Genomic DNA, 22,613 nt, shown 5'->3' with positions numbered 1-22,613 from the left:
TCAACAAGCTCTAAAAAGTTCAATGGCAAAATCCAGTAGAGAGAATTTACAACATTGAACGAATCAAGTTCACACTTTACAATAAAAAATCGCTCTCATTTTTCTCTTGTCTCTCGGGCACATCTCATGTGTGGTTCCATCTACAACCACATGCTGAGAATTTCAACATGTTACACAAATGTAATAAAAAAGGCTAAAGTCGGGACAAATATTATGTTAAATTTTCCCATGAACATTGCTTTAAGGAACAGTGACTCCCTCTCCCATATCAACGAGAGCAATGCGAATCGAGTTTAAGCTCAATGATAAGGGACCTCCGCCACTGAAATTGTTTTTTATATACACTGCCAGGTTTGAGCCATCATAGATGGACATGCTAACCTCTGAGCATTGGTGACCTCCACGAGACAACGTCCGATTAGATTTCGCCTCGGCAAAAAACATGGTAGTAAGCAGCAGCACTGGATTTCAACATAAAAATATTCACAAAGCCACATGGCTGTCACCCGATCAAAACACGTGGAACCAAATTAATCACGTTGCGATAGATGGAAAGGATTCTTCCAGCGTGTTAGATGTATGATCGATCCTGCGAGCGAATATAGATTCGGATCATTACCTTGTCACAGCTAAGGTTCGCAGTCGTTTGAACATGGCGAGGAAAGTACGATCTGACACTGCACGGAAGCTTGACATTGAAAAGCTACAAACACAACAGATGGCAGCGGCATACTCCACTCGATTGACCAAACGGATTGATAAAAGCGCTTTTTGTTTCGATGATACAATGGTGCAGTGGAAAACCATTGACCCATGAAAAATTCCACGAAATCCACGCCAGATGAGGGAGATGTATCGGTGGAAAAGGAGAGAAGAGAAACGTCTTTTTCACAGAAAGAACAAGTAAAAGGCGGTAAGTTCGACCGGGCCAAACTTTGGATACTCACCACCTGGGGTATATATGTAAATCACCTTCCGTCATAATCCGGTGAAAAAAAAAAAAAAAAAAACATAATTTATGCCCACATCGCAGCTTTATCGAAATATGATACGATTTGGACCAAATTCGACACGGATATTGAGTAGTCTAATAAGTACAAGTGGAAGCTATATCCAATTAAGACCGATTTGAAACATAAACTGCACGGATGTAGAAAAGCCTAACGTAAGTCACTGTGTAAAATTTCGGGGAAATCGAATTATAAATGTGCCTGTTATGGAGCCAAGACTTTAAATCGAGAGATCGGTCTATATGACAGCTATATCCAAATCTGAGCAAAATTGTAAAAAGATGACGAAGAGCCCAACACAACTCACTGTCCCAAGTTTCGGTGACGTCGGACAATAATAGCGCCTTTAATGGGCCCCCAAGACATTAAATCGAGAGATCGGTCTACATGGCAGCTATATCTAAATCTGAACCGATCTGAACCAAATTGCAGAAAGATGTCGACGGGCCTAACACAACTCACCGTCCCAAATTTCGGCGACATCCTAAAATAAAAGCGCCTTTTATTTGGCCCAAAATCCAAAATCGAGAGATCGGTCTATATGACAGCTATATTCAAATCTGCACTGATGTGGGGGCCTAACACAACGCCCTGTCGCAAATTTCAGCAAAATCGGATAATAAATGTGGTTTTTATGGGCACAAGACCTTAAATCGAGAGATCGTCCCAAATCTCAGCAAACAGTCACTGTCCCAAATTTCAGCAAAATCGTATAGTAAATGTGACTTTTATGGGCCTAAGACCCTAACTCAGCGGATCGGTCTATATGGCAGCTATATCCAAATCTGAACCGATCTGAGCCAAATGGACGAAGGATGTCGAAGGGCCTAACACAACTCACTGTCCAAAAATTTAAGCAAAATCGGATAATAAATGTGGCTTTTATGGGCCTAAGGCCCTAAATCGGCGGATCAGTCTATATGGGGTCTATATAGTCCGATATAGTTCATCTTTGAACTGAACCTGCGTATAGGCAGAAAAAGAAACTGTGCAAGGTCTCAGCTAAATATCTATATTTTTAAAGACTGTAGCGTGATTTCAACAGACGGACGTGCAGACGGACGTACAGACAGACGGACGGACAGGCGGGGACGTACAGACGGACGGACATGGCTAGATCGCCTTAGATTTTCACGCTGATCAAGAATACATATACTTTATAGGGTCGGAAATGGATATTTCGATGTGTTGCAAACGGAAGGACAAAATGAATATACCCCCATCCTTCTGTGGCGGGTATAAAAACGACAGATGGACTATCAGCACAGAGAGGATATGCGGACAGCCGGACATTGCTAAGCCGAATCAGCAGGAATTTCGGGGTCAAGCTATAAATTTTATAACAGCCACAGTAGTGGTGCAAGGTACAGTTTGCTTCTAATAGCCCAGGCATATGGCATATGACTAGGCCAGACCCAGGGATCTCAATGTTAACCCAGAGAAGACAGAAATATGCTTGTTCGCGAGGAAGACGATATATGACAAGGTCAAATATTTAAGAGTGATCTTGGATAGGAAACTTAATTGCAAGTATCACATTCAGGAGCATACTGAGAAGGCTCACAGATGTTGGACACTATGTAGACGGGCCCGAAATGGGTCCTGAATCCAAGGATAGTCAACTGGCTCTGCAGAAGCGTAATTACTTACGCCTCAGTAGTTTGGTGGACTGCTATGGAGAAAAAGTTCAACATTATGACCAATCAATAAATTGAGAGAACATGTTGTCTTGGCATAGGCGGACCGATGAGGGCCACACCCACTAGGCACTGGAGACTATACTAAATATCCGACCCATTGATATACAGATTAAGTATGAGGCAGCCACTGCGGCTATGAGATTTAAGGCAATGAGAGAATGGATTTAGAATGGGAGCAGCTCATACCATCAAGGTATAATCGAGACGACGATAGGAAACCTGGAAGCGATTTCCGATCGAATACCTGAGAGAACACTTGAGGTCGAGTGCGAGTCACTGCTGCCAGAGGCACAGTCTTGGGCTGACGGAACCTTAGTTTTGCCATCTGGAAGATCATGTTCATGTTACACGGAAAATCATGATCAAAGCTAGGGGACAGAGTGGGGCTGCTTGTTTACATTGAGAACCCAAGGGCTGAGATCTGTTTTAAACTGCCTGACCATAATACTGTCCTGCAGGCAGCGATCCAGGCGATCACGGAATGCGTGAGGTGGTATGGTACCAACGCCAGGAAGTCGAGTGTGAACATCTTTACGGACAGTAAAATAGCCATAAGGGGTAATAACAACCAGGAGGATAAGATCACTAACAGTCTTGCAGTGTAAGAGGGAAATTAACACCTTCTCTGAGGATGGCACAATCCGCATCGTTTGGCTGCCGGATCATAACGGGGGAATAAGAGGGTATGAAAGGGCAGACGATTTGGCCAGAGTGAAGGCCAGAGAACTACCATCGATAAACTCTGTTAACCTGAACCTTTCGTGTCGACGCTGTGCAATTTAAGGGCGTTGGCGGCAAACGACCTTAGAGGCTAGAAGGCCGAGGCTCAAGAAGGCCGATTTGCCTGAAATTTTGTACGACGGATACTCTCATGACCATCAACATACGTGTTTATTATGGTCTGAATCGGTCTATAGCCCGATACGGCTCCCATATAAATTTATCTCTCTATTTTACTTCTTGAGTCCCCAAAGGGCGCAATTCATGTTCGAATTGGCTCACATTTTACACAGGTCTCCTATATAGAATTAAATTGTGGTTCGAACCGGACCATATCTTGATATCGCTCTAATAGTAGAGCAAATCTTTTCTTATATCCTTGTTATGCCTAAGAAGAGATGCCGGGAAAAGAACTCGACATATGCCATCCATGGTGGAGGGTATATAAGATTCGGCCCGGCCGAACTTAGCACGCTTTTACTTGTTATCTATCAAAAACAAACTGATAATCCAAATTGGCTAACATTACCAACATATATAACAGATATGTGCAGCAACATGAGAAAATCGAACATTCGTTACTTTCAAAATTTAAAATTTAATCAAACTTCATATACCTATCCATAAAACGTCCATATGTTTGGCAAAAATTCATTTGCACCAATTTACACGTGAGATGTTGTCAAACATTTTAGATGCCATTCACAACCTTATCAATGTCAATGTACACAACTATGATTTCGTATGCAAATACAAAGAATTCAAATCTAGGAAATTTCACAACAGCAATTCTGAACATTTTATTTAACATGCAACATGTTGTATGGCACGAAGGCATGACTTTGTGACCCCGCTAATGTTTACATCGATAGACAGATAAACAAAGGCTAGCCATTTAAGCTAGGCGCATTAACTTTAAATGGAGGCCATAAAGGTAGTATTTACTAAAAATTAATACAGCTATTGACAAGTGTGCTATTTATGCTATAAACCACTAGACTTCAAAAAATGAACTAACATTGAAGAAAGGTATGATTTGAAGTTTTGATTCCGATGATCACATAAAACTCAAAAACACAAATTTTAACTTAGGTATAAATCTTTGGTTTAATTTTTTTCCATTAGTTGTCTCCCAAAGATGTGAGAGTCAACCATTACAACGATGAGAATGAATATTTCTGAATGAAAAGTTTTTATTGATTACAGAAAAGATAATGCCAGACAAACTAAAATATTTTTCAAAATATTTCGCTTCTTCATGTAAACCCCACAAAATATGTAATACAGGTTGACTAGTCAAAGTTGACCTTAATAATTGACTTTGCCATGGCAAACAAATTAAATTAAAATGTCCAACCCAAAATATTTTGAATTTTTAACTGCAATGTAAACTTTTCTGAAAAATGTTTTAAAATTTCTTGAAACTATTTCATTTTAAATATTTTTCTATGAACACCAAAAATATTTGTTGCCTAGTGTAATTCCCAATCACGAAGTTCACCTTATTAATTGACTCTGACATGGCACACCATTTGAGTCCGACACCTTTAATGTGACCATAAACTTCAACTTCAACTTCAACTTAAAGGACTCAGTCATTGTCCAGCTATGAAATTGGCCACACTTTAACACTACAATCGGGAAGGCCCATCGTTCGTCATTGCGTGTGGAATATTGAAAACAAGACACATTACCGTTCTCTAAAAAAAAAACAAAAATTGAATGAACATGACGATTTTGGTTAATCCAGGTTTTAAACCCGCCCAACCAGAGGCTCTGCGTCGTCTTAACCAAAAATATGCCTCTGGTGGGGAAGGACTTGGAAAAAAATCTGTACCTAAAGTGAGAGAAGATGCCATGGAACTATTGGCTAGTTTTAGTGAAAAGACCACAGTGCACGGCATGGGAAGAATATTTAGTAGAAAGGCCAATAAATATGAAAGGTGAAGGAAAAAATGACTTAAAAAACTAAAACAAGTAAAAAGGCGTTAAGTTCGGCCAGGCCGAACTTTGGATACCTACTACCTCAGCTATCGTCAAAATACGGTGAAAAATTAATACCTTAAGCCCCATTGCAGCTATATCGAAGTATGTTACGATAACAAAATATTGGCGTTTTAAGTAGCTATATCTAAAAAAAAAAACCGATCTGAACCATATACGACAAAGATGTCGAAAAGCCTAACATAAATCACTGTGTCAAATTTCAGTGAAATCGGATTATAAATGCCCCTTTTATGTGGCCAGGACTTTAAATCGAGATGTCGGTATATATGGCAGCTGTATCCAAATCTGGACCGATTTGGGCCAAGTTTCAGAAAAATGTCGAAGAGCCTAACACAACTCACCGTACCAAATTTTGGCAAAATCGGACAATAAAAAAGTCATTCAAGGAACGTGTCAAATTGTTATACCCACCACCTTGGAGGATGGGGGTATACTAGTCTAGTCATTCCATTTGTAATACCTCGACATATTGATCTAGGACCCCATTCTTGATCGTCTCGAAAATCCAATTCGAGCTAGCCATGTCCGTCCGTCCGTCTGTCGAAATCACGATAGCGGTCGAACGCGTAAACCTAGCCGCTTGAAATTTTGCACAAATACTTCATATTGATGTAGTTCATTGGCCATATCGGTTTAGATTTGGGTATAGCTCCCATATAAGCCGATCTCACGATTTGACTTCTTGAGCCGCTGGAAGCCGCAATTTATGTTCGATTTAGCTGAAATTTTGCATTTAGTGTCCTATTATGACATTCGACAACTGTGCCTAGTACGATCCAAATAGGTCCATACCGTTATTCCCTTCAACTAAATTTGTTTTGTATAACTTTTTACCAGAATCCATGGTGGTGGGTACCCAAGATTCGACCCGGCTGAACTTGGCTTTTACTTGTTTTTCATTCGTTTGTTTATTTGAATAATTATTTATTAATTATAATAATTTTCTTTATTTTCCGATTCCAGATGCTTTTGGCTGCTCACTTTCAGTTTGGCCGTCTTTGGCACCACCTATGTATGCATAGTGCTTTCTGAACGCTTTAAGGCTGGTAATTTACAATCAATAGTCGATGACACCGGTGCCCCGGTCTATAAAATACCATTTCCCGTCATAACCATCTGTAATGTGAATCACCTCAATTGGGATCGCATTGATGAGGCTAAGCAACGTTTTCTGCCTGGCGAAACTAATAACGAAACTTTGCAAATGTTTGAAAAGGTCATTGGCCTTTTTGATCGCTTAGAGTTTGGACGTTTCAATGTCTTTTCGGCTTTGGAAAATCAATCCATACACTTGGTGGAGCAAGTTAACTTTACCCAAGTGTTTGAGTTCATGACTTGGCGGTGTGAGGAATTACTCACCAATTGTATGTGGCGTCACCGTGAAATGGAGTGTTGTGACATTTTTCTTAAACGCCGCAGCAAAAACGCCATTTGTTGGAGTTTTAATACCGTTGAGACGCCAGAGGGTAAGCAAAGGCAGAAAGAGGATGCCAAATATCCTTGGCGCACTGGAAGTTCTGGACCACAGAGTGCTTTAAGTGTGAGAGCGATTATTGACAAGGAGAAACATTACAGCTATGAAGTGGAAAGGGGAATAACGGTGAGTTGGAAAAGAGGGAAATATGTGGTACATTTTTATTGCCACCACCGGAGAAAGGGAAGAGTGGGTAATGCCGTTTGAAACATATCAATAGACGCATTTCTGACCATATTAAGTATATATTTTCTTGATCGTCGTAAACAAGACGGAAGGGCTGATGGGCAGAAGTACTGTTTAAAGGATGGAAGGCCTGGTGGTAGAATGGACGGCAGGACGCACAGAAGGATGGAGGGAAAAACGGACAAAAGATGGATGGTAGGACGAACAGAAGGATGCACGTAAGAACGGACGAAGGGTTGCTGCACACAAGGGCGGACGGAAGGACTGATTAAAGGACGGAAGGACAGACAGAAGGAAGAATGGAAAGACCAATGGACGGAAGGACGGACGGAAGGACGGACGGAAGGACGGACGGAAGGACGGACGGAAGGACGGACGGAAGGACGGACGGAAGGACGGACGGAAGGACGGACGGAAGGACGGACGGAAGGACGAACGGAAGGACGGACGGAAGGACGGACGGAAGGACGGACGGAAGGACGGACGGAAGGACGGACGGAAGGACGGACGGAAGGACGGACGGAAGGACGGACGGAAGGACGGACGGAAGGACGGACGGAAGGACGGACGGAAGGACGGACGGAAGGACGGACGGAAGGACGGACGGAAGGACGGACGGAAGGACGGACGGAAGGACGGACGGAAGGACGGACGGAAGGACGGACGGAAGGACGGACGGAAGGACGGACGGAAGGACGGACGGAAGGACGGACGGAAGGACGGACGGAAGGACGGACGGAAGGACGGACGGAAGGACGGACGGAAGGACGGACGGAAGGACGGACGGAAGGACGGACGGAAGGACGGACGGAAGGACGGACGGAAGGACGGACGGAAGGACGGAAGGACGGACGGAAGGACGGACGGAAGGACGGACGGAAGGACGGACGGAAGGACGGACGGAAGGACGGACGGAAGGACGGACGGAAGGACGGACGGAAGGACGGACGGAAGGACGGACGGAAGGACGGACGGAAGGACGGACGGACGGAAGGACGGACGGAAGGACGGACGGAAGGACGGACGGAAGGACGGACGGAAGGACGGACGGAAGGACGGACGGAAGGACGGACGGAAGGACGGACGGAAGGACGGACGGAAGGACGGACGGAAGGACGGACGGAAGGACGGACGGAAGGACGGACGGAAGGACGGACGGAAGGACGGACGGAAGGACGGACGGAAGGACGGACGGAAGGACGGACGGAAGGACGGACGGAAGGACGGACGGAAGGACGGACGGAAGGACGGACGGAAGGACGGACGGAAGGACGGACGGAAGGACGGACGGAAGGACGGACGGAAGGACGGACGGAAGGACGGACGGAAGGACGGACGGAAGGACGGACGGAAGGACGGACGGAAGGACGGACGGAAGGACGGACGGAAGGACGGACGGAAGGACGGACGGAAGGACGGACGGAAGGACGGACGGAAGGACGGACGGAAGGACGGACGGAAGGACGGACGGAAGGACGGACGGAAGGACGGAAGGACGGACGGAAGGACGGACGGAAGGACGGACGGAAGGACGGACGGAAGGACGGACGGAAGGACGGACGGAAGGACGGACGGAAGGACGGACGGAAGGACGGACGGAAGGACGGACGGAAGGACGGACGGAAGGACGGACGGAAGGACGGACGGAAGGACGGACGGAAGGACGGACGGAAGGACGGACGGAAGGACGGACGGAAGGACGGACGGAAGGACGGACGGAAGGACGGACGGAAGGACGGACGGAAGGACGGACGGAAGGACGGACGGAAGGACGGACGGAAGGACGGACGGAAGGACGGACGGACGGACGGACGGAAGGACGGACGGAAGGACGGACGGAAGGACGGACGGAAGGACGGACGGAAGGACGGACGGAAGGACGGACGGAAGGACGGACGGAAGGACGGACGGAAGGACGGACGGAAGGACGGACGGAAGGACGGACGGAAGGACGGACGGAAGGACGGACGGAAGGACGGACGGAAGGACGGACGGAAGGACGGACGGAAGGACGGACGGAAGGACGGACGGAAGGACGGACGGAAGGACGGACGGAAGGACGGACGGAAGGACGGACGGAAGGACGGACGGAAGTACGGACGGAAGGACGGACGGGTGAAAGTACTGAGAAAAGAAAGATTTGATCTGCTATTAGAGCGATATCAAGATATGGTCCGGTTTGGACCACAATTTAATTATATATTGGAAACCTGTGTAAAATGTCAGCCAATTCGGCTTGGAGGCTCAATAAGTAAAATAGAGAGATCGATTTATATGGGAGCTGTATCGGGCTATAGACCGATTCAGAAAATAATAAATACGTATGTTGATGGTCATGAGAGAATCCGTCGTACAAAATTTTAGGCAAATCAGATAAATATTGCAGCCTCTAGAGGCTCAAGAAGTCAAAATCCCAGATCGGTTTATACGGCAGCTATATCAGTTTATGAACCGATTTGAACTATACTTAGCACAGTTGTTGGATATACAATACAATACAATATCATAACAAAATACTACGTACAAAATTTCAGTCCAATCGGATAAGAATTGCGCCCTCTAGAGGCTCAAGAAGTCAAGACCCAAGATCTGTTTATATGACAGCTATATCAGGTTATGAACCGATTTGAACCATACTTAGCACAGTTGTTGGATATTATAACAAAACACGTCGTGCAAAATTTCATTCCAATCGGACAAGAATTGCGCACTCTAGAGGCTCAAGAAGTCAAGACCCAAGATCGGTTTATATGGCAGCTATATCAGGTTATGGTCCGATTTGAACCATACTTGGCACAGTTGTTGGATATCATAACAAAACACGTAGTGCCAAAATTTCATTCAAATCGGATAAGAATTGCGCACTCTGGAGGCTCAAGAAGTCAAGAGCAAAGATCGGTTTATATGACAGCTATATCAAAACTTGGACCGATATGGCCCATTTACAATACCAACCGACCTACACTAAGTAGAAGTATTTGTGCAAAATTTCATGCGGCTAGCTTTACTCCTTCGGAAGTTAGCGTGCTTTCGACAGACAGACGGACGGACGGACGGACGGACAGACGGACGGACGGACGGACGGACAGACGTACGGACATGGCTTGATCGACATAAAATGTCGCGACGATCAAGAATATATATACTTTATGGGGTCTCAGACGAATATTTCGAGTAGTTACAAACAGAATGACGAAATTAGTATACCCCTATCTTATGGTGGAGGGTATAAAAAGTAGGACGGACGACAAGTTCATATAAAGAGAAAATTTTTTAATAGGTTTTGCTTAAATTTTGTACGTTAGACGGAAAGTCGAAAGGTCAAATGAACTGATGACGATAGGCTATAACGGAGTATATCTTGATATAGTCTTTACATAATCTGTTCTCCCATTTAAACACTCGGTCTCTTGAAAGCCGAATTTACCATCGGATTTCCATATAATCCCCATTCACATCTTTTCCAAAAAAATGGTTTAGATGGGGCTATATTTGGGCATAGCTGCCATATTGGCTAAATGATTACTTTTTCAACGGAGGTGAAAATGGCGCAGAGTTAGCATGTCAGCCTGTGACGCCAAACGCCTGGGTTCAAACCCCGCCGTGAACATCAGCAAAATTTTTACCGGTGCTTATCAACTTACTAATGCTGGCTTCATTTTTATGTTATCCTGTCATGTGGAAATTTCTCTACCAAGTGGTGTCGCTACGCGGCACTCGGTTTGGACTCATCATAAAAAGGAGACCCCTTATCATTGAGCTTATAAACTTTAATTGGACTAAACTCATTGACATGGGGGAAGTATCCCCTGTTCCTTAATGGAATGTTAGATTGTGGGTATCCAAATTTCGGCACGAAAGGTTTTTTTTTGTTATAATTACAGGTTATGATAACCGAACCCAATGTATGGCATCGAGATCCATATTTCATACAAGAGAATACTGAGACCACCATTGGCATTGATCCCACAATTTATCAGCATGATGATAACACTCGAAGTTTGAGTTCCACGCAAAGGCAATGTATTTTTCATGTAAGTCAAATAGCCCATACATGAATCCATTTATTTAGTTTTTCTTTTATTTCTTAAGGATGAACACGAAAAATATGATCTTATGGTTTTACCAGGCTTCGAATACAATATTGAAAATTGTGAAGCGGAATGCCATCAAATGCATTTGGAAAAATATTGCAATTGTACCATGGATTTGCTATTTCCACCAGGTATGAATAACCCGCAAAAATTCTTTAAATTTGCAAATTTCTAAGGCTGTATATTTACCATATTTTTACCGGTAACAGGAAAGCACAGATATTGTGGTGTTAAGGATTTGCTTTGCTTGGCCCGCAACAATGGTAGGTAGTTATTTCATTTATTTCTCCCCCTTTTCAATTATTTCCCATTCTTTTTTGGCTAATTATATCCGGGCATTTTTCTGCTGCGATTCTGTGCTAATTGCAGATTATTTCATGTACACCTATCAATTTGGTTCGGAGAACTACTTGTACCACACCTATGAAAAAATGCGCTGCAAATGCTTCAATAATTGCTATTCATTGCAATACATGACCTATGTCCGGCCAACATTTTTGCCAGCGGATGTACGTGGCAGTAAGTCATACGTGGATTTGGATATTCATTTCCGTTCCGAAACAATGATGATCTATCGCACAAGTTTGGTATTCACATGGATTGATTTAATGGGTAAGTTGTTGGGAGAGTATAAAAGCAAGAAGGCGTTTGCAGTTGCACTTAAACAGGGTAGTTCATTATAAAGTGGATAATTTAAGGATAATTTGCAAATTTTGCTAAAATAAACCAACACATATTATATGTCCTGTTTTGTGAATGCTTGGCATCTTTTTGTATCATTTCCTTGTTTTTTGCTTTGCAGTGGCTTTTGGTGGAATTGCCGGTTTATTTATGGGCTGCTCTCTCATCAGCGCTGTGGAGGTACTCTACTTTCTTTTCATTCAAGTACCAACATTTGCCTACAAAGAGTTTCAAAACAAAAAGAACTTCAAAAGAAAGACGCCCAACAGCAATTTCAGCAAAACATACAGCAATCGAGTTATTACTCCAAGCCAACGAATTATAATCTGAGGTCTTATTACAGAAAACCATCTAAACAACAAAAAAATCGCATAGCTATTGTGGAAGATATGGACAAGCATTACATCAATAGCTTTTATCTGCCAACGAAAATTCCTTATTAAAATATTCGTAACAGATTTCAAAAAAAATATTTCGAAATAAATTAAAAGTATTGCTGTTTTTGTCTAGTCCCTTCGCTTAAATAGAAACATTTGATATGTTAATTTGTCTCTAGAGACATTTATTAACCTTTGCTCTTGTCTTAATCTTAGTCTTGTTCATCCTTGTCCACATATATATTTATATTGGTTTCATTTTCCTGTAAGTGCAAAAAAAAAGTAATAAATTGCTGTCAATTTGTCACTTAACTTCAACTATTTGTTGCTTGACTCTGACCATGTCTCGTTGCCGAGTGACATCTTCATGACGAGCTAAGATTGTCGTTTCGCAGAATTGCTTCCTTTTTTGGTTTTGATATGAAAAATAAAGGACTATTTGTAAAAATACACAGAAAAGTGGAGGTGGGGGGGGGGAGCCAAGGTAGTCTTCCTTGGTAAATGTGGTTCTGAAAGTCTCCTGGCTCTTTTGCTGCTGTAGTCCTTGATGTCTATTAAGTCAAAACTTGTTGTAGCCTCTTTGCCTCCGCCTTGTCACACAATTCCACTCGCTGCGTTTCTGTCTCATAAAACTTAATCAAAATTAAAGTTAACTTATGCCCCCTTAAGCGTAATGCCATCAATAAACGACTCTGGAGAATTGTAATGGAAAATGTTTACTCTTGTTGGCACTGTTTTTTTGTTTTGTTTTGTTTTTTTTTGTTCCTTTATTGTTGTGTCTTCTTTCTCGCTAAAAAGGAAAATGAAATATTAAACTTTTAATATGACAGGATTTTTCACAAGTGAAACGAACAAGAAATTACAACACCAAAGAAGTACAGGAAGTATTTAACGTATGAGTGATTTCCTTACAGAACTGTAAATAAAACTCATACGCACTATGGTCCCTTAAGGCAGAAAAAATAAAATGAATCATACGCAGGGTGGTCTTCCTAATAAATCATATTTTAATTCATTAATGCCTGGCCTTCGCTTCAATTGCGGTTTTAATGAAATTTCGTACTTTCAACTAAATTCAATTTCAACTAAATCGAATAAAAATTGAGAGAACTCTAATCCTTTCAAATGAATGTAGGCATTTATATAGTCAATGTACTATATTTCAGCCAAATCTAATAAAAATTTAAGTCTATAGGGGGGTTAAGAAGCCGATATGGAGTTTACTGGAGCAGATTATATGGGGCTTCATAAATATAGTGGGCTATAAGCATTTCAAAACTATGTGGCCTAATCCAGACTTGAAGAGGTACACCGCTTTGCTGTCATTGGCTAGAACAGACGTCTCAGTCATTGTATCCGTCATGACTTGCCACTGTCTAATCGGAAAACATGCAGGCAGACTGAAGGTTGCCAGCAACGAGATTTGCAGAAGGTGTGAGGAAATCGAAGAAGAAGAGACTATAGAGCACCTTGTGTGCGTGTCCCGAATTTGCAGTTCCACTTAAGGTTTCCATTTCTTTGAGATGTGGATGTGAACATTCGCAAGTTATTGAGCTTTTTAAAGCGATCTGGATGGTTCAACGGTAGTAACTAGAAGGAATCCTCCCTCTTCTGTCCCTGAGGTATCACAATGGACGAAAACGTCTAAGTGAGTCTAATGACAGACTGCCACTTAAACCTAAGTTAACCTACGTCAGTAAAAAGTGCAACATATTGACTCGATATCTATAACCGTTCGGCCGCAACAGTGATTTCAATTGGCAGACAGAAGGATAACTAGAAGGAAACATGGAAAGACGACCGGAAGAACTAAAAGGACGGACGAAAGAGCAAAGGAAGGGAATACGGAAGGACAAATGGAATGATGGAGAAAAGAAAGAGCAAATAAAGGGAATACGGGTGGACAGACAGATGGAAGGGTGGGCAAACGGAAGGGAATGCGGAAGGACAGACAAGAGAGGATATGTAAGGAAAGACGACAGAAGAGCCAAAAAGGATGGAAGGACAATCGGAAATACTGGCGAAAGATTAGATTAAAGGATAGGCTAACGAGCAAAAGGAAGAGCCAAGGAAGGAAAAGTGGAAGTATACACAAAGCAATAGGCGAAAGTAAAGGCGGAAGCACAGATGGAAGGATTCACGGAAGAAAAGATGGAGGAAAGATGGAGGAAAGATGGAAGGACAGATGAAAGTACAGACGAAAGGTTAGAGAATCGGACGGATCAAAAAGCAAAAAAAGGAAACATGGAAGGGAAGACGTCAATGAACACGGAGGTGCACAAGGAACAGAACACGGAAGTACAGATGGAAAGATGGGCAAACGCAAGAGCAAGAAAAGAAAACACGGAAGGACAGACGGAGGGCACATAGACGGAATGACGGCAGGTGATACGAAAGGACAGACAGGAGGACATCCAAATGAACTGAAATAAAGGCATACGCATAAAAAGGCAGGCTAAATGGTAAACGGAAGAGCTAAGTAAGGGAAAAAAGAATGGCATACAAGAGAATAGACGAAAGTACAGAAAGAAGAACATACGGAAGGTGAATCTGAACAACTGACAGAAAGACAGGCTAGAGGTTAGAAAAACGGACTGATGGAAGGGTGAACGTAAGAGCAAAGGGAGAGAAAACGGAAGGACACGAAACAAACCGAAGGACAGATGTAACAGCGCACGGAAGGAAAGACAAACCTAAGGACAGATGTAATAGCACATGGATGGAAAGACGATAGGATAGAGAAACGGAAGGGCAGACTAAACTCGGAGGCAACGAAAAATAAAAAGACAGAGGTAACAGCACACACAAGGAAAGCCGATAAGACAGAGAGAGACGGAAGAGTAGACTAAATTTAGACGCAACCAGGTACGAAGGGACAGACAAAGGAAAAACAGAAGAACAGATGTAAAAACCCATGGCAGGAAAGACGATGGGAACCGGTAGAGCAGACATAATTCAGACGCAAAAACAAATGAAAGTACAGAGGGAAGTTCTTCCGGAAGCCAGAAGAACAGGCGGAAGGACGGAGGGTGGATGGACAGATGTAGGGACCAATGGAAGGACGGACAGACGTAAGGACAGACAAAAGATAACTGAATGATGAAACAGCACACGTAGGAAGGGCAGATTAAAATACAGACGCAATAAGAAATGAAAAGACAGACGGACATTTTTCCAGAAAATAGAAGGACAGGCGAAAGGACGGACGGATGTATGGACAGATGTAAGGAGACAGATATAAGGACACAAGGAAGAACGGCCGGATGGACAGATGTAAGGAGACGTAATAAGGACAAATGGAAAGACGGACAGACGTGAGGACAGATGGAAGAACAGAGAGACATACTACTTATATACTAAAGATGCCCAACAGAAAGGGTCGCAGAAAAAAATTTCCAAATGCTAGTAACGGAATGATGTAAAAGCACATGTAAGGACAGACAGACGCAAGGGCAGATTATAATACAGACGCAATGAGAAATGAAAGGACAGACGGATGTTCTTCCGGAAGACGGAAGGACAGTAGGAAATTTTTATGAAAGACAGAATAACGGGCGGGTGTACAGATGTAAGGATACTAATATAAGGACAAATGGAAAAGCTGAATGGAAAAGCTGAACGTTAGGATAGATGGAAGGACAGACAAACAGATTACTTAGAACGTAAAGATGCACAAAACAAAAGGGCGCAGATTAAAACTACTGAGTGTTAGTAACGTTAGTAATTATGTAACAGCATATGGAAAGACGGTAGGACATTCAGACGCAAGGACAGACAGAATGGCAGTTAAAATACAGACGCAATGAGAAATGAAAGTACAGACGCAAGTTCATCCGGAAGTTCTTCCGGAGAAGACTGAAGGACGGACGGGTGAATGGACAGATGTAAGGAGACAGATATAAGGACAAATGGAACGACGGAAAAGCGGAAGGACAGACGTAAAGACAGACGTAAGGAAACATGGATCGGAAGGACATACGGAAGAAGGTCAGACAGACAACTCCTTAGAACGTAAAGATACACAACAAAAAGGGTCACAAATAAAAAGTTCTATGTGTTACCAACGGAATTCATCAGTAAATATCATGTCCCCTTCAAAGTATTCCCCCTCGAATATTTTTTTTTTCAAATTTTTTCCGATTTTTCCAATCCTCGAAACACTTCCGAAACGGTTTCTTTGATCCATTTTTTTCGAATAGTAAAACATTTAAGAGCACACAAAACTACGGCTAACCTTTTTATCTGTCAAAAAAAAAACTGGTACTCTAAAATGGCTGATATTACCTACATATATAACACACATGTGCAGCAACATAACAGAAAAAATGCGAAAATCGAACATGCGTAACTCAAGAAATTTGAAAATAATGTTTTTTTTTCAGACCTCGTACAAACCAAATTATCAAATTGAAGAGAAATCGGGTAATAAATACGCTTTTTAAGCCCTCACGTCTAAAGAATGGCGGGGCGGTCTGTATGGCACATTTATCTTAGAATTATTGTAAGTGGACCATACCATGCGCTTAGGACCCTTTAGTGGCGGAGCGGTCTATATGGCAGCTGTTTCCTCACTGCTTCTTAAGGAATGTTCTTAGACAAATTTGCAAAACTTTACTCTACACCATTGTTTTTGTGCAATGACACAACTATTAGGTTGCCCAAAAAGTAACTTTTTCACAGCATGTGACTCTGTAATTGCATTCTTTCTTCTGTCAGTTATCAGCTGTTACTTTTAGATTGATTAAAGTTCAAAAAATGCTTTTACTTTCTTTTAAAAAATCCGTAATTACTTTTTGGGCAACCCAATATTTGTTGCCATATACGTTAAGCAAATTATCAAAGCAGATCGTGGCAGACGCACAAATTCCTTGAATCGCTTGAAAACACCAAGGAAAAAAAAATCTCAGGCACAAGAAGTAAGGCAGAAGGCAGACTTGGCATTACAAGTCGATACAACAGTGCAGAAGCCCAATGGTACATAGCCCACAGTATAATCCCCCAATGTCATTCCTTCAATTTTTAAAAATTTCCTTTAACAATAACCCCAAGTATTTGCACCGATTTACCTGATTTTTATTATCATTATTTTATGGCAATGGCAAAAGTTTTACAAACTGCAAATAGTCACACGTATGGCACTTGAATTGCCACACATTCCATTGTAATAAACTTCCACGAAAGGCATGCCATTCAAAAAAAACTCTAAAGAGGGGGACAGAGATGGAAGTAAAAGCATACTCCAGAGCCAGACGTCAAAACATCGTAAAAACCATTGATTTTATTTGTCATATGAAAAATGCTTTGCACGTAAAGTGAGTTTCAATGTTTTGACATTTTTTCAAGGCACCCTCACAGTACGTTGAGAAGACTTAGCCTCTGCCATGCGAACCGTAGAGACAGGTAATGCACATATCCTATCAGCGTAAACTATGGTTGTTAAAAGTTTGCTGCACACCAAACTTATTGTTGTCATCACGTATTTGAAGTTTTCCATAGACTTGTTAACGTTAAATGATGATAATGAGATTATTTGAGAGGGAATTTTATACAGAAGTCAATCGCATTGGAAGGGATGGGATATGAAGAGAAGCATATGAAGTAATAGAAATGTCATACTTTTATTTGTCATAAAATTTTAACTGTGCCACTTCGGCAATGTTAGACATGGAATACTTGCCAAGTCAATCAGTCGCATGGCGGACATTCAGGTACTTCGACTGCAAACTTGATCGTCGGACCACGGATTTTTGGTTAACCTTGACGAGGTTTCAAAATACCTTATTCAGTGTCTACGACTTGGAGATCCCAATTGCAGAATACGAGGAGATATTTCTTCCCCCTTAAGAAATGGTATTACACTGGCAGCAAAAATTGACAAGCAAAAAACCCTACAAAGATTAATTCGGGCATTATATAAATATACATGTATATGAGAGCTATATAAAAATTTGAACCGACTTTCAAGAAGATCGTTTGAAAATTCTTGTTACTACGGCTATATAAGGGCAAATCCGGCGATATATATGTATGGGTGCCACATCCAAATCTGAACCAATTTTAATGAAATCTTGCACATATGTTAAGATCAGTAACAAAACAGTTCGTGCCACATTTTGTGCAGATCGGTTACAAATTGTGTTTATTACAGCCTTATTAGTGTAAATCGGGCGATACATATATATTGGAGCTATATCCAAATCTGAACCGATTTTGATGAAATCTTGCACGTATGTTAGGATCAGTAACAAAACAACTCGTGCCCAATTTTGTGCAGACCGGTTGAAAAATGTAGCTACTACGGTAATTTAAGTGCAAATCGGGCAATACATATACATGGGAGCTATATCCAAATCTGAACCGATTTTAGTGAAATTTTGAAGATTCGTTAGGATCAGTAACAAAATAATCCGCGCCAAATTTTGTGCAGATCGGTTGACAATTGGAGTTTTTACGGCCACTGAAGTGCAAATCGGGCGATACATATATATGTGAGCTATATTTAAATCTGAACCGATTTTGATGGAATTTTCCAGAAATATTATTATTTATAACGAAACAGTCAGTGCCAAATTTTGTGCAGATCGGTTGAAAATTGTAGCTTCTACGGCCATTTAAGTGCAAATCGAGCGATACATATATATGGGAGCTATAACTAAATCTGAACCGATTTTTATGAAACCTTGCACACTTATGTAGACCTCAAATAAAACACCCAATGCCAAGTCTTATAAAGATCGAACGAAAATTGTAGCTTCTACAGCCTTAAAAGTCCATATCGGATGTAAGATATATATGGGAGCTATATCTAAATCTGAACCGATTTTTATGAAACTTTGCACACTTATGTAGACTTCAAATAAAACACTCAATGCCAAATTTTGTAAAGATCGGATGAAAATTTTGGCTTCTACAGCCTTAAAAAGCCATATCGGATGAAAGATATATATGGGAGCTATATCTAATTCAGAACCCATTTTTACCAAAATCAATAGCGTTTGTCCCTGGGCCAAAAAAGTGTTATGAGCAAAAGTGAGCGTGACAATCGGACAACATATACGACCTGCACTTTGATGACAAGACTGCATGGACTCACAGACGGACAGACGGACATGGCTAAATCGAATCAGAAAGTGATTCTGAGTTGATCGGTACACTTATCAATGGGTCTAGCTCTTCTCCTTCTTAGCGTTGCAAACAAATGCACAAATCTATAATACCCTGTACCACAGTGGTGGTGTAGGGTATAATAAAATAAGAACAAGTAAAAAGTGGTTAGTTCGTCCGAGCCGAACTTTGGATATCCATCACCACGGGCATAAATTTAAACCACCTTCCATCATAATCCGTTAAAAAATGCATAATTTATGCCCCCATAGCAGCTATATATCGGACGATTTGGACCAAATTCGGATGTCGAAAAGCCTAACATAAGTCAAATGTGTCAAAGTTAAGTGAAAACGGATTATAAATGCGCCTTTTAGGGGCCCAAGGCCTTAAATCGAGAGATCGGTCTATATGACGGCTACATCTAAATCTGAACCGTTCTGAACCAAATTGCAAAAAGACGTCAAGGAGAATAACACAACTCACTGTCAGAAATTTGGACAAAATCGGACAAAAAATGCGTCTTTTATGGGGCCAAGAACTCAAATCGAGAGATCGGTCTATATGGCAGCTATATCCAAATCTGGACCGATCTGGACCAAAGTACAAAAAGATGTCGAGGGGCCTAACACAACTCACTGTCCCAAATTTTGCCACAATCGAACAAAAAATCATCTTTTATGGGCCCAAGGCCTTAAATCGTGAGATCAGTCTATATGGCAGCTATATCCAAATCTGGACCAATCTGGACCAAACGGCAGAAAGATGTCGAAGAACTTAACACAACTCACTGTCCCAAATTTCGGCGAAATTGGACAATAAATGCTCCTTTATCGGCCCAAGGCCTTAAAGGGCCAAGGCCGAATTGGACCGTACTTATCGCAATTGTTGAAAGGCATAACGAAACACCACATGCAAAAGTCTAGCCAAATCGGACAAAAATTGCGGCTTCCAGAGGCTAAAGGAATCAAGTTGGGAGATCGGTTTATATGGCAGCTATATCAGGTTATAGATCGATTTGGACCATACTCGGCACAATTATTGTAAGTCGTAATGGAACATTACAAGCAAAATTTCAGCCAAATCGGACCCAAATTGCGGCTTGTAACGGCTTAAGAAATCAAATCGCGAGATGCGTTTATATGGGAGTTATATCAGGTTATAGACCGATTTAGACCGTACTTAACAAAGTTGTTGGAAGTCATAGTTATGCGTTCGGCCGCTATCATGATTTCGACAGACGGACGGATAAGATTTGCGCCCTCTTGTGTCTAAAGAAATCAAATTCCCAGATCAGTTTATTTGCCAGCTATATCAGGTTGTAGGCTGATTTGAACCAAGCTTAGCACGATTCTTAAGAGTGATACCAGAACACCTCATGCAAAATTTCAGATAAATCGGATAAGAATTGCGCCCCATAGTAACTCAAGAAGTCAAGATCCAAGATCGGCTTATATGGCAGCTATATCAGGTAATAAGCCTTTTGCAACCATACTAGGTACAATTGTTGGAAGTCATAACAAAACCCCTCATGCAAAATTTCAGCCAAATCCGGTAAGAATGGCGCCCTCAAGTGGCTCAAGTAGTCAAGATTCAGGATCAAGATATCAGGTTCTAAACCGATTTGAACCATACTTAGCTTAATTTAAAGTGATACCAAAACACCTCATGCCAATTCGTATAGAAATTGCGACCTCTAGTGGCTCAAGAAGTCAAGATCCCGGATCGGTTTATATGGCAGCTATATCAGGTTATATACCTATTTGAACCATATTTAGCACAATTGTTTAGAGTGATACCAGACCATCTCACGTAAAATTTCAGCCAAATCGGATTAGAATTGCGCCCTCTAGTAGCTCAAGAAATCAAGATCGAAGATCGGTTTATATAGCAGCTATATCAAAACCATCAACCGATATGGCCCATTCGCAACCGACCTACACTATAAAGAGGTAAAAATGCAAATTTTGCCCATGAGCATTCCACTAAGGAACAAGGGCAAATTTCTCACATATCAATGAGTGCAGTCCGATTCAAGTTTAAGCTCAATGATAAGGGGCCTTCTTTTTATAGCCGAGTCCGAGCGGCGTGCCGCAGTGGGACACCTCTTTGGAGAGAAGTTTTACATGGCATTGTACCTCAGAAATGTTGCCAGCATAATGAAGGGAAAACTACCGCTGAAAATTTTTTTCTGATGGTCTCGCCAGGATTCGAACCCAGGCGTTCAGCGTCATAGGCGGACATGTTAACCTTTGCGCTACGGTGGCCTCCCCTAATAAGAGGTATTTTTTCAAAATTTCAAGAGCCTGGCTTTTCTCCTACAAAAGTTAGTGTGCATCCGACAGACAGACGGACCAACAGACGAACGGGCATGTCCAGATCGACTTAAAATGTCATGACGATCAATAATTTATGTACCTTATGGGATGTAAGACGAGTATTTCGAGGTGTTACAAACGGAATGACGTGTTTTTTTATTTTATTTTATTTTTTTATTATTTTATTTTATTTTACTTTTTTATTTTATTTCGATTTATTTTATTTTTTTTATTTTATTTTATTTTATTTTAATTTTTTTTTATTTTATTTTATTTTATTTTATTTTATCTTATTTTTTTTATTTTATTTTTTTATTTTATTTTATTTTATTTTATTTTATTTTATTTTATTTTATTTTATTTTATTTTATTTTATTTTATTTTATTTTATTTTATTTTATTTTATTTTATTTTATTTTATTTTATTTTATCTTATCTTATTTTATTTTATTTTATTTTATTTTATTTTATTTTATTTTATCTTATTTTATTTTATTTTATTTTATTTTATTTTATTTTATTTTATTTTATTTTATTTTATTTTATTTTGTGAATTTTATTCGATTTATCGGCTTCTAAGTGTTTCACTAGGATTTCCCTTGGCCTCGGGGCGTATACTGCCTATGACAAACACAAATAAAATATTCATTCGCCCCCCAGTCCGGGTTGTGGTTGATAAAATTCACCTTAACAAATTTCGGCTCTCATAAAAATCTGCATTTGCATATACCCTCACCCTCTAAATTGTATCTATGATAAAAGCAAACAAAGGAAATCCCATTGCCAACCAAGGGCAACAAATGGAAGGCCACAAAAATGAAAGGCAATGGTAAAAAATAAAAGGAAACAGGCAACCCAGAAATCACAGGCTATGATTTAAACTGTAAATGCTGCCACTAAGCTTAGCTGTTAAAAGCCATCAAACTCATACTCTGACTTCTC

General features: G+C 41.2%; 1 protein-coding gene across 1 annotated transcript; it reads left to right on the top strand.

Moving 5' to 3' along the window:
• The first annotated feature begins 813 nt into the window (after positions 1-813).
• Positions 814-12,266, top strand: LOC106080355 (pickpocket protein 19). The gene is made up of 8 exons (XM_013245597.2): positions 814-913; positions 5,181-5,373; positions 6,401-7,037; positions 10,982-11,131; positions 11,190-11,322; positions 11,401-11,454; positions 11,561-11,803; positions 11,994-12,266. Exons 1-8 carry the CDS (start codon positions 814-816, stop codon positions 12,200-12,202), a joined length of 1,719 nt encoding a protein of 572 aa, XP_013101051.2. The 3' UTR covers positions 12,203-12,266.
• Positions 12,267-22,613: the final 10,347 nt, after the last annotated feature.

Source organism: Stomoxys calcitrans, chromosome 3, assembly GCF_963082655.1.
Source record: "Stomoxys calcitrans chromosome 3, idStoCalc2.1, whole genome shotgun sequence".
NCBI classification, from domain to species: domain Eukaryota; kingdom Metazoa; phylum Arthropoda; class Insecta; order Diptera; family Muscidae; genus Stomoxys; species Stomoxys calcitrans.
This window is presented reverse-complemented; position numbering and strand designations above follow the sequence as displayed.